The following is a 13,279-nucleotide window of genomic DNA, read 5'->3' as shown; positions in this document are numbered from 1 at the left end:
ACCTGCCCGATTAAGCGTTCTGACATTCCACGCTCCGAGCCGTAGAATGCCAGTTTTCTTTCTCCTGATAACGACATCCTCTTGAGTAGTCCCCGCCCGGAGATACGAATGGGGGACTATTTTACCTCTGGAATATTTTACCCAAGAGGACGCCATCATCATGGCCAGGTCAGTCAATTATCCAGACTGTTGCTCTGGAACTACTGAAAAGGCTGCTGCCTTCTTCAGGAACCACACGTTTGTCTGGCCTCTCAACAGACACCCCTCCGTTGTGGTTGCACCTATGGTACGGCTATCTGTATCGCTGAAGCACGCAAGCCACCCCACCAACGGCAAGGTCGATGGTTCATAGGGGGGGGGGGGGGGGGGATTAAGTTATGCTCTGTGTAAAATTCCTCTTGCTATTATTAGCCCCATATTCACATACTACGTTTCCTTGTCTTCCTTTTCCTACTGTCGAATTCCAGTCACCCATGACTATTAAATTTTCGTCTCCGTTCACTACCTGAATAATTTCTTTAATCTCATCATACATTTCATCAATTTCTTTATCATCTGCAGAGCTAGTTGGCATATAAACTTGTACTACTGTAGTAGGGGTGGGCTTCGTGACTATCTTGGCCACTATAATGCATTCACTATGCTGTTTGTAGTGGCTTACCCGCACCCCTAATTTTTTACTCATTATTAAACCTACTCCTGCATGATCCCTATTTAATTTTGTATTTATAACCCTGTATTCACCTGACAAAAAGTCTTGTTCCTCCTGCCACTGAACGGCACTAATTCCCACAATAACCAACTTTAACATATCTATTTCCCTTTTTTAAATTTTCTACTCTACCTGCCTGATTAAGGGATCTGACATTCCACGCTCCTATCCGTAGAACGCCAGTTTTATTTATGCTGATAACGACGTCCTCTTGAGTAGTCCCCGCCCGGACATACGAATGCGAGACTATTTTACCTCTGGAATATTTTACCCAAGAAGACGCCATCATCATGGCCAGGTCAGTCAATTATCCAGACTGTTGCCCCTGGAACTACTGAAAAGGCTGCTGCCCTTTTCAGGAACCATACGTTTGTCTGGTCTCTCAACAGATACCGTTCCGTTGTGGTTGCACCTATGGTACGGCTATCTGTATCGTTGAGGCACGCAAGCATTCACACCAGCGGTAAGGTTTTTTTTTAATTTTTTTATTTTTATACCACTGTGAAAAGAATTGAATTTCTGATGGAGGTTTCAGGGTCTCCCGTTTCACTTCTGCACCTGCCGAGTACGGACTCACTTTCTTCCCCAAACGTTAAACCACTTTTGGCAGGAGAGAAAAACCACACTGGACCATTTTTCATGTGCCGCGAGCTTAACGTTCGTTGCGGGGCTGGCAATGACGTGGACAGTGTGGTGCTAAGGGGTGAGACAGACGGCCGGAGTACTCACCCTGGCAGACGCCGGTGGAGGCGGTGCGGTGCGGGTACTGGCAGACGAGCCCGCGGCGCTCGTCGCAGAGGGCGGTGCCGTCGCAGGCGTCGCCCTGCTGGCGCGCGCACACGGCGCAGCAGCCGCAGCCGTCGCGCACCAGAGAGACGCCGGCCGGGCACGACGGCGGCCGCGGGCCGCACTCGCACGGGTACGAGCAGTGGGACCGGATCTGCAACACGCAGCGCCGCTCGCACTAACTGTCCACGGCGGCAAGCCGCTGAAGCCGCTCCGGGCTGCCCAGAGAGGACATTCCTGTTTTGTGCAAAGTATTTTAATTCTGGCCATCCGCAGCTGCTGAAAGACATAATTTTATGAACAATTCCGCTGACAGCTGGGATGCTTGTTATATTGATACACAAACTGTTTCGCGGCCTGAAGCCGCATCATCAGGTGTAACCTACATGGTACCGAGTAATACACAGTGTCTCGCCTTTGAGCATATTAAACTTAAATAAAAGTCATATCTAAAGAATACGAACAACCTAAGAAGGTTGAAACTAAGTTAAAAATGTATTTTTATGACGAACCATGCACTGGAGAAGATTGTAGGTATCTCTACCACCGCTTAAAATTTGTGTTGTTAGTGCCATATCACTCTAACAAGTGGCTGTAATACGTTTTTCTACCAAAATGAAACAGTAACGAACAACTGTGTGTATCCAGCTAGCAAAAATGTAACACAATATCACTGTTCCGCCTCGAGATGACTCGAAACACATAAATAGTCACAGTTCTCTTGATAAGTCCAACACGGATGACATAAGGGTAAAGAAAATACGGCTTTCTCCTTTTTTGTGAGGCATTTTAAATTTTCTGAACGGTTCGTCATACTGTGCCTCGCTTCGCTTAAGTGCGTTTTTAATGCATATTTAAGTTACGGTGTTCTGGGATTCATTTCTGATATGTACTACCAGTTTGCGATGTAGATTTGTTAGGACAATTATTGCCTGCGACACAAAACATACCCGCTTCATTATAGCCATTTATACAGAGCTTTTCCCTTATCCCTGAGTTCGCTTCCTAGACGCATCACAAAATCTTAAAATACTTTACAAAAAAAGAGAAAGGCATATTTTGAATATAGCGGAAAGTAGAAATTTTTAGAAACAAAAACTAAATACACAGTTCACGTTGAATAAGCATTCAGACTTAAAGTCGCACAGTGTTCTACTTGACTTTGAATTTTTAAACGATTAAGTATTATTTTCTAATATAATTCATTATTATTCTGACTTGTAAAGGGAGCAACCCACTGCTCCTTGTCATGATTACAAGATGCCAAATAGTCTACAAGATAGTCTGTGTTCCGCTAGCCTGTTACTCCGTCTTAGTCACTTCCTCGGGCTGCTTCTACCCATAGCCACACTGGTCTGCTCTGCTGTCACACTGGTAAGGAAGTACCACCTTTTACCTTCCCAACCAATAATTCTCTACGTGCCCCTACTAACCACTTCAGTAGTGACTATTTTTTATCGCCAGTCCTGCTTTTGTTTTTAATTTTACCGTTGTCTCACCACATAATACACCTAACATCGTGTAAGCCTCAGTGAACATGCATAACTGCCACAACACGACATGGCATGGACTCGAATAACAACTCTGTAGCAATTGAGGATGTCTGCGGTATCGCACTGTACTGCTAGTATTGCCCAACGGACATCAATGGATGCCGGTGATCAGGTCGTATCTAGATGCAGCAGACTGCACACGCCCCACACCATTACAGAGCCTCCACCAGCTTGAACAGTCCTCTGCTGACATGGATTGATGTAGTTGTCTCCATAACACTACACATCCGCCCGCTCGATACAATTTGAAACGAGACTCGTCCTACTAGGCAACATGTTTCCACGTCGAAAGTCCAATGGCAATGCTGATTGTCCCAGGTGGGACGTAAGGATTTGTCTTGCGCCGTCACCAAGGGTACACGAGTGGGCCTTCGGCTCCGAAAGCCTATATCGATGCTTTTTCGTTGATTGGTTCGCAGGCTGGCACTCGTTGTTGGCCCAGCGTTGAAATCTGCTCCAATTTGTGAAAGGGTTGCACTGTTGTCACGTTAAATGATTCGCTTCAGTCGTCGTTGGTCCCGATCTTGCAGGAACTGTTTCTGGCAGCAGCGATGTAGGAGATTTGATGTTTTACCGGATTCCTGATATTCTCGGTACACTCGTGAAATGGTCATACGGGAAAATTCCCATTTCATAGCTACGTCGGAGATGTTGTGTCCCATGAGTCGTGCGCCGACTATAACGGCACGTTGAAACTCACTTAAATCTTGATAACCTGCCATTGTAGCAGAAGTAACAATTGCGCCAGACACTTGTTGTCTTACATAGGCATTGCCGACCGCAGCGCCGTATTCTGCCTGTTTACATAACTCTGTATTTGAATACGAATCCCTATACCATTTGTATAACTTCTCAGATAACTACTACCGGCTAGTTGCTTCCGTCAAACTTTAGTGTGAATGTAGGACTTTATGCATTGCAACCGTGCCTAACTACGTGTCGATTAACACAAAGCTAAAAGAAAAAATTGGCCAGCTGCTAGGAGAACTCGCGCTTTCAGTTTTCCGGAGAAACTTAATTATCTATGCAGACAGTTCATCTAACCCGGGAATCGAGAATCCGCCTATTTTTTGCTTTTATCGACATTAATACTGGTAAAACTTTCGAGTCTGAAGTCGGATAGCAACTAACAAGAGAAATATTTTTTGACTTCATATAATTACTAATTGATAGTTTTCTGATTTCTTCCTTACGTTACTGTGACATCTAGCTTCCTACATAATCTCATGATTCTAGGTCAAGGGAAGTAATCTGTTGATTTTAATGAGTGAGTTTGCGAATATCAAAATATAGCTGTATCGTTTGATTTCATTTGCTACTCCAACAAAGGTATATTGACAATATGCTACACAAATTTCGACTTGATACGTCTACTCGTACCTCAGAAAAGAAGGTGTTAACAGATGGATGGACGGACAGTCAGACAACAAATGACCAAACTTTTTTTCGGTCTATGTCATTAAAAATTAAAAATTTTAAGATTTTTTTCCCTTTAATCGTATTGTAAAATCTTGCTTAATGTTAAATCTTTTGATTCTATTGTAGGATTTTACGTGTGAGTTCAAGCATATCAAAATATGTGGTATCTTTTGAGTGTATGACTTAGAAGCTTCAGTGCCACAAGGAACTGTAGACCTTAATACGTGATACAAATTTATATTTGATACGAATACGCGCTCCTGAGAAGAAATGCCTTTAGCTGCCGGACAGACAGGCGGAGAACGCACTACGGTCCTACGAGGGCTCGATTTTCGCAGACTGAGCTACAGAACCCTTAAAAACAACCTCTACAAGGACCTAAAGGGCTTATACGTAGATTAGAGTGGTAGTAAATTCTAAATATATTTTAAGTGTAACATTTTTGGAATGTTGTTTCTCTTACTTATTTTTATAATAGACGTGAGAGTTTGTATCATTTCCGTAATGTATAATGGTTCTTTCTTGGGTATAACATATTTTTCTATACGAATTTAGTTGTTTGAACTTTTCTTGTTCAGTTTTGCAAAATAATGATCATGAGGACTTGAGCTCCAACGTAAGCTAGAATTTCCTATAGATGAGTGACGGAGAGAGTAATATATTGCTTGACTCATCTTCGATCGAGCTAGTTGCAATTTATTCTGAAATTTCCATTTTTATATTAGTTCATGTTTGCATGCGTTTGTGGCTTAACGATCTCTGTCGTCGCAAACCATTTCCAATTACGAGAATACTTTATTCGTCGAGTCACGTACAGGTGAATTTATACACTCATTTTTCCGTCGCCAGTACGCGAATGGAATTTAAAAGTAGGCTGAAAATACTGATGAAATGTTTGGCATGCACTGTACAGTGCCTTGCGGAGTATTTATTTAGGATAGGCATACATGGATATCTGTCATAGTTAGGTTGCGTCAGAGCGTCTTTATTTAGGAATTTATATGGATGGCAGTCAACTTACATCGAACAACGTAACTGCCGAATTTTTTATCATTTAGGTCCTTACGTCCTTCCGATTGTCTAACGCTTAGGTTATCTCAAGGACAGCATCATAAAAAGGAGAAAAAGGAACGTTATGGTACCATGTTCGGCCTACGACGATGTCATTGGTGATCGAGCACAAAGTAGAACTGGACGAAGAATTGTCTGGAAACCTGTCGTCGGTAATGAAACGCAACCAACGAAGCATTCGCCTTAAGTGATTTATGAAAAAAAAAGGTAAAAATTAAATCTGGGTGGCCAGGAAGGCGTTTCAGCGTTTCTATCAAAATATAATGGGCACACTTAATCGTGTAGCTGGCGTTAGAAGATGGACGATGTTATTGCTGCAATGTATCGGTTGGTTATTCAAGTGTTATTGTTACAGAGATTCGTTTATATGGTGTGACGGAGATTTGACGTAGCGAATGTACGCATGTGTTTTTTATTTTTACGGTTTTATGGCGAATAAACCAATATGCCGCAATAAAAGCCTGAAAAACTTTACCCTGCCTAACAATTATCTCTAAGGCATTCAAGAAATCATTAATTTTTCCGAAACAAAGTGTCGTAATACAACTAATTGTACCTTTCAGCATGTTAACTCATCGATTTGTTAAATATGTAACAATCTAAGAAGTATTACGGACACAGGGCGTACTGAAGTCGCTGGCATATAAAAAAGATTTTCCTTTAAATTTTTAGCTTAAAGCGGAATATTATTCAAGAGTTTAATACATAAACTTATCTCTGTACCCTATAATCTGTAATCTGTCGGTTTTCCTCAAGGCGGATCTACTTACCGTCTCATTAACCTGCTACTACTAGTACTTTGAACGGCTTATTTACAATAAATATAATCAATGTACTAAGCTGCTTGACATTAACAGCAGACTGCCTGTAATCTAAAAAAGGGATAAATAGAGAAAGATAAGAAATGGAAGACAATGGAAAATTAGAATTTAATGGCCTGTCGATGGTTAGATCACTTTGAAACAAGTTCGAATACCGATCGGAATAGGACGTCAAAATATCTTGCCTATAACATTTAGGAATGAACGATGGTAACATCGATATGGATCGTCGGCCACAAAAGGCACACAGAGGGGAAAAAGGAACAATTATGAAAAAAGGGACAATTATTGGTAGTAATGATACAACCATACCGTTGTTTATAAACTGCTCCTCGTCATGTTGCTCATTTAGTTATGCAGGGAAGTTCTTGCTGTCAATCCTCATTGAGATTAAATAGTGCTGCAAGAAAGGTAGTTGAATGTTGTATTACAGTTGTTCCAAAAATTCACTAAACATCTTCAGTTTTATGAGTACTGTAAACACTAGATAATCAAGTTTTCTTTTTTAACTTCTTTGCTATTAGTCCTGTCCTCTACATAAAAATGTGACATGCTCCACAGTACCTATCTACAACTCATTTGATATTTGTCTTGGGGTGTAACGTGCGATAGTTAATTGCTGTTATATATTGTTTGTTGTTTTGGGGAAGGAGACCAGAGAGTAAGGTCATCGGTCTCATCGGATTAGGCAAGGATAGGGAAGAATGCCGGACGTGCCCTTTCAAAGGAACCATCCCGGCATTTTCCTGGAGCGATTTAGGGAAATCACGGAAAACCTAAATCAGGATAGCCGGAGGCGGGATTGCTGCTCTTATATAATACCTGCCATGTTCCATCGACGAATGCCATGCAGAAAGAACGAGACCCCCCCCCCCCCTTATAACCTTACCAAAATGATGATTTCGGAAGACACTGCAGAAATAAATCATTATTATCAATTGAATATTGCTTAATAGCATATTGGTTCACATTTTATCGCAATACAGCAGCGATTCTAGGTGTCATGCATTCGACGTGTCCCTGGCTGGTTTCCGGAGGTATGTGGCCCCAGATGCCTACGCACAGGTCACGTGATTCCTATAAATTACGGACCGGTGGCTTGCTGGTGTTCCAAAGAATTCAGATCAGGTGTATTTGTTGACCTAGACATAAACGTCAGTTTACTGGCACGCACCTCAAACCACTGTAGCACGATTGTGGCCTTCTGCCACGTATATTTATGCGGCTGCTAAATGCTGCTTCCCTCGGGGAAGACTCAAACTAGAAGGGATGCAGATGGTTCGCAGTAATGTTCACGTAGTCAATATCTGTCATGAAGCCTTCTATTATACGATGGACCCCATGGAAGCCCAAGTAAAAGTCCCCTGTAGCGGTCTTGCGTCCGTGGTGCGATGCATGTTCTACAGTCGTAATTGATGATGTCGCTGGATCAACATGGCAACACGCAGCGGTCGTCTGCTGCAAAATTCATTTATAACATGCTACAAACAGCATTCTCCGAGACGCCTTTGCCTGCACCAGCACAGTCATCAGGTCTCCACAGATCGTCGCCTGTCCTGATTAACAGAGCGCGCAGGCATCTGACTTCTACGATCTTGATGAGGCGTAGAATTTGTCCACTCGCAGTTTCGTCGACATTCTATCACCTACGATAGATACCCACGACACCATCAGGCGAAGAGCCGTCACGTTTCGCATTTTCCGAGATGCACTTTCCTGGGCGTCGGGCCATAGCAATCTCCTATTTGATAAAGCGGATAATGTCTGTGGATCTCCCCATTTCCGGCCACTGTTGTCGCTATGATGGGTCCCCATTCATCTCCTCTTGTATTTCCTTTCAGACCCACATGCCCACAATGCCACAAGGCACCATTCAGTCTCATGTTAGACACCAGGCATAGCGCTTTGATTTATCAGTATCACTTCGTGGCTGAACACTTCTCGGATAGATTTTCTTCAATATCTGCTCTGGAGCTGAATAAGCATCTAAATTACAAATTCAGTTACTGACTCCGAACTGAAAGTCCTATTCTTCTTTTGATGTTCCCAGATAAGTCCCTCGTAAGGGTCGTAGACTGACAAGCAATACTCTACACTTTAGAGCCAATAAAACTGTTATAGGAATGCTTATTCAAATAAAGAGATATGTAAACAATTACAATACGGCACTGCGGTCGGCAATGCCTATGTAGGACAACAAGTGTCTGGCGCAGTTGATAGATCGGTTACTGCTGCTGCAATGGCAAGTTGTCAAGATACAAGTGAGTTTCAACGTGGTCTTATAGTTGGCACACGAACGGTGGGACACAACATCCCCGAGATAGCGATGACGTGGGGATTTCCCCGTAACTCTATTTCACGGGTGGACCGAGAATATCAGGAATCCGGTAAGAAATCAAATCTCCAACATCGCTGCATCTGAAAACAGATGCTGCAAGAATTATTCAACGTGACAGAAGTGCAACCGTTCCTCAAATTGCTGAAGGTTTCTATGCTGGACCATCTAAAATTGTCAGCGTGCGAATCATTCAACGAATTATCATCGATAAGGGTTTTTGGAGCCGCAGGACCACACGTGTACCCCTGATGACTGCACGACACAAAGCTTTTAGCCTCGCCTGGGCCCGTCGACATTGACATTTGACTGTTGACGACTTGAAACATGTTGGACGAGTCTCGTTTAAAATTCTATCGAGGCGACGGACGTGTACGGGTATGGAGACAACCTCATGACTCCATGGACCCTGCATGTCAGCGGGTGACTGTGCAAACTGGTCGTTGCTCTGAAATGGTGTGGGCCAGGTGCAGTTGGAGTGATATGAGACCCCTGATACATTTATATCCCACTCTGACAGGAGACACGTATGTAAGCATCCCCTCTGATCACCTACATACATTCATATCGATTGTGCATTCCGACGGACTTTGGCATTTCCAGCAGGAGAATGCAACACCCTACACGTCCAGAACTGCTACACAGTGGCTTCAGCCACACTCTTCTGAGATTTATTGAACACATATGGGATGCCTTGCAATGTGCTGTTTAGAAGAGATTTCGAACACACTCCCTCCCCCCCCCCCCCCCCCCCCCCCCGACCGCGTATTCTTACGGATTTATGGACAGTCCTACTGGATTCAAAGTGTCAATTTCATCCAGCACTATCATCTAATATTGTTAACAAGAAGTGACAGTAAGGAATATATATATTGAGAGACCAATGTCAAAGACCCAGACTGGTGAGCAGGGGTCGACAAGATGTTGGTGAACTTACACCACTTATTACCCGAACTGCCCGTTCCTGAGCCAAAAATATTCTTTTAGAATAGGAAGAGTTACCCCAAAATATAATATATAATACCATATGACCATACCAAATATAATATATAATACCATACGACATAAGCGAATGAAAATAAGCAAAGTAGACTAATTTTCGTGTCGATCGATCACTAGCTTCAGATATCGTTCGAATAATAAAAATGGCAGCACTAAGTATTTGATGAACAAGAGCCTGAACATAGGCTGTCCATGACAGTTTACTATCTATCTGAACACCTAGAATTTTTATCTGTTCAGGTTCACTAATCCTATGCCCATTCTGTGAAATTAAAACGTCAGGTTTGGTTTAATTGTGTATTAGAAATGGTAAAAATTGAAACTTACTGTGATGTAGCGTTTTCTAGAAGTCACTAACTTAGGTCATGAACTGCACTATTTGAAACGGAGACAATGTTGCACACAACATCCTTTACTACCAAGCTAGTGTCATCAGCAAACAGAATTTTTTTACAGCTACCCGTAACACTAGAGGGCGTATCATTTATATAAATAAGGAACAGGAGTGGACCCAAAACTGAGTCTTGGGGCACCCCCACTTTGTCGTACTCCACTCAGACCCCACATCACTCTCAATATTGTGATTAATAACCTTTTGCTGTCTGTTGCTAAAGTAAGAGGTGAACCAATTGTGAAATATTTTGGGATCAACACAAACAGACGCCTTAGTTAAATCAAAGAACGTGCTTAGCGTTCGAAACTTTTTGTTTAATTCATCCCGTACCTCACAAAGAAAAGACAATATAGTATTTTCAGTTGTTAAACGACCTCTAAATTGTACATTGGATAGAAGATCGTGCGATATAAAATAATCAATTATCCTTACATACACAGCACTTTCAATAACTTTAGCAAACACTGATGGCATAGAATTAGGTCTAAAATGGTCTAGATTAACCATTGCTCCCTTTTAATAAAGCGGCTTTTCTACTGAGCACTTTAATCGTTTAGGAAACTGAACGTTTCTAACGGAATTCCTAATGGAATTACAGATATGACTAAGTACAGGGCTAACATTTGCAGCACAGTGCTTTAATATTCTCCTAGGCACTCGATTATAGCCATGAGAGTCCACAGTCTTCAGTGATTTATTTATTGACTATCTCCTCCATGTCTGTATAACACAGGAATATTTCAAACATCAATCTCGGAAAGGCATTTGACACGGAAGTTATATGATTCCATGTAGAAACATAATTTTTATTTAATTCACTATCAATGCTCAGAAAGTTATCGTTAAAATACTGTACATATACCTGATGTATGAGTAACAGAAATATTTTTACTACGAACTAACTGTACGTCGTCGATCTTGTGCTTCTGACCAGACACTTCCTTCACAACTGACCATATGGTTTTGATTTTATCCTGTGAATTGGCTATTCTATTTGCATACCACATTCTCTTTGCCTTTTTAATCACCTTGCAATAGTGTTTGTAATGGGCTACTGTAGCGTGTTTATGACTACTTCTGACATTTTGGTATAATTCATACTTTGTTCTACGTGATATCCTTATCCCACGAGTCACCCACTCGGGCTGCCTTTTACTGCTGCTACCCCGTTTAGAACGTTCAAATGGACAGCAACTCTAAAAGGGTATGATAAATGGGTGAAGGAAAGTATCATATTTATCATCTATTTCATCGGCACTATAAACATTCTGTCACTCTTGTTCCATGACAATGTTTAAAAAACTCTATTTCTGTTGCATTAACTTTTCTGCATAGGTTGTAATTACATGTGACATTTGTTTGAGTCCAAAAGCGTTTTAGTGTTAAAATTTGTGCATCATGATCTGAGAGGCCATTCACCTTTTTACTGACAGAATACCCATCTAGTAATGAAGAATGAATAAAAATATTGTCTGGCTGCGCTACTGTTCCCCTGCAGCCTAGTTGGAAAAAACTGAGCCTGCAGCAGATCATATGAATTTAGGAGATCTACAAACTTCCTTTTTCTTCCACCATCGTATACAAAATTTATGTTGAAGTCACCACAAATAACTAGTTTCTGGTACTTCCTACAAAGTGGATCAAAAATCCTCTCTATCTTTAGCAGAAATGCTCTGAAGTCAGAGTTTCACTAAATTCAACTGCCCCTGCACAATGTTCAAATATCTGTTCAGTGCAGTGCTGTGATACTTCTATGGACTAAAATAGAACACTCTTTTTTATGTACATAGCCACTCCTCCACCATGCAAGGAACGTCTTGAAAAGCAGCCAGCTAATCTGTATCCTGGTAGAGGAAGTCTCTGAATTGTCGAATTATTTAAGTGGTGCTCCGTCATACCAATAATTTCAGAGTAAACATGTATAAGCAGTTCACTAACGTACTCGAAAACATGACATCTTCTGAAGGTGAGCCCTCAGAGGGACTTCCTTTAAGCAGGTATACGTACCAGCTGACTTCAGTGTAAAAACGGTGCAGCTCTAACTTCAACTACTACAGGAATTTTTCCATGAGTGATCTCACCGCCATTCACTACATCATCACATATAAGCTATGTCGGCGTCCCCTTCCCATACCCACTGAGGTGCAGGCCATGCCTAGTGAAACCTGTTCTACTGATCGACCCACCTGACACCACCGAAATGCGACCCATACCCTCCGCCATCAGCGCCCCCTCCAGCTCCATGTTAATGCGCCTAACAACTGCATTAAGATGAGGCCGATCATGACGCTGAAACAGTTGCACGAATTGGACATTAGTGCCACCAGTTTGAGTAGTTATCTCTGATGTTAAAAAAATTGTCCTTTTCAGAAGCTCTTTTCTTGTTATAGCGTGTCTTCTCTATTTCCGTCGCCATCAATTATTTTCCCACCCAAGCAACAATATTTGTAGTGTCATACCCGAATCTATTGGTATCGCCTAATTTCACTGAGTACATTCCCTTACCAATGTTTTACTTTTGTTGATGTCCATCTTAAAACTCATCTGCTCAGTTCAACAACTCTCTGAAGTCCTTCGCCGTCTCTGAGAAAATTACAATGCCGCTGGGAAACCTCAATGTTTTTGTTTCTTTCTGAAGCTAATTTCTTTTCGAAATTTGTCATTGATTTCTTTTACTATCTGCTCACCGTACAGATCGAATCAAATAAGAGGTAGGCTACAACTCTGCCTCACTCCAACTACAGCTTCCCTTTCATGTCATTCGCCTCTCATTACAGCTATGCGGTTTCTGAACAAGCTCTACATAACTTCTCGCTCCCTGTATTTAATCACTGCTACCTTCAGAATTTACTTAGCTGTTAAATTAACTAGGTCCCTGTGATTTACACCAAATACGTTCACCAATCTCTCCGTTCGAGCAGGTCTTGAAAGGGCCAACGGGATTGACCGAATGCCGTTACATCCTCGGCCGATAGGTATAACTGGTTGCGGATATGGAGGGGCATGAGGTCCAGCACAGCGCCCTCCCGGCCGTTGACAGTTTTCCTAATCCGAGCAGCTTCTTCTCAAGCAAGTAGCTTCTCAATTGGCCTCAGAACGGCTGAGCCCACGCTGATTGCCAATAGCGATCTGCAGACCCGAAACGTCGCCCATCCAAGTGCTAGCCATGCCCGACAGCGCTTTCAG

The 13,279-nt window shown here is 42.2% G+C and overlaps 1 protein-coding gene across 1 annotated transcript in view; it reads right to left on the bottom strand.

Moving 5' to 3' along the window:
- Positions 1–13,279, bottom strand: part of LOC126272633 (CCN family member 4) — a 370,610-nt gene that overhangs the window by 128,365 nt on the left and 228,966 nt on the right. The window contains exon 3 of the mRNA XM_049975652.1: positions 1,442–1,652. Within this exon, the coding sequence (XP_049831609.1) occupies positions 1,442–1,652 (211 nt within the window). The remainder of the gene's footprint in view (positions 1–1,441; positions 1,653–13,279) is intronic.

This window comes from Schistocerca gregaria, chromosome 1, assembly GCF_023897955.1.
Source record: "Schistocerca gregaria isolate iqSchGreg1 chromosome 1, iqSchGreg1.2, whole genome shotgun sequence".
Taxonomy (NCBI): domain Eukaryota; kingdom Metazoa; phylum Arthropoda; class Insecta; order Orthoptera; family Acrididae; genus Schistocerca; species Schistocerca gregaria.
The sequence above is the reverse complement of the archived record's forward strand: the minus strand, read 5'-3'. Positions and strand labels throughout refer to the sequence as shown.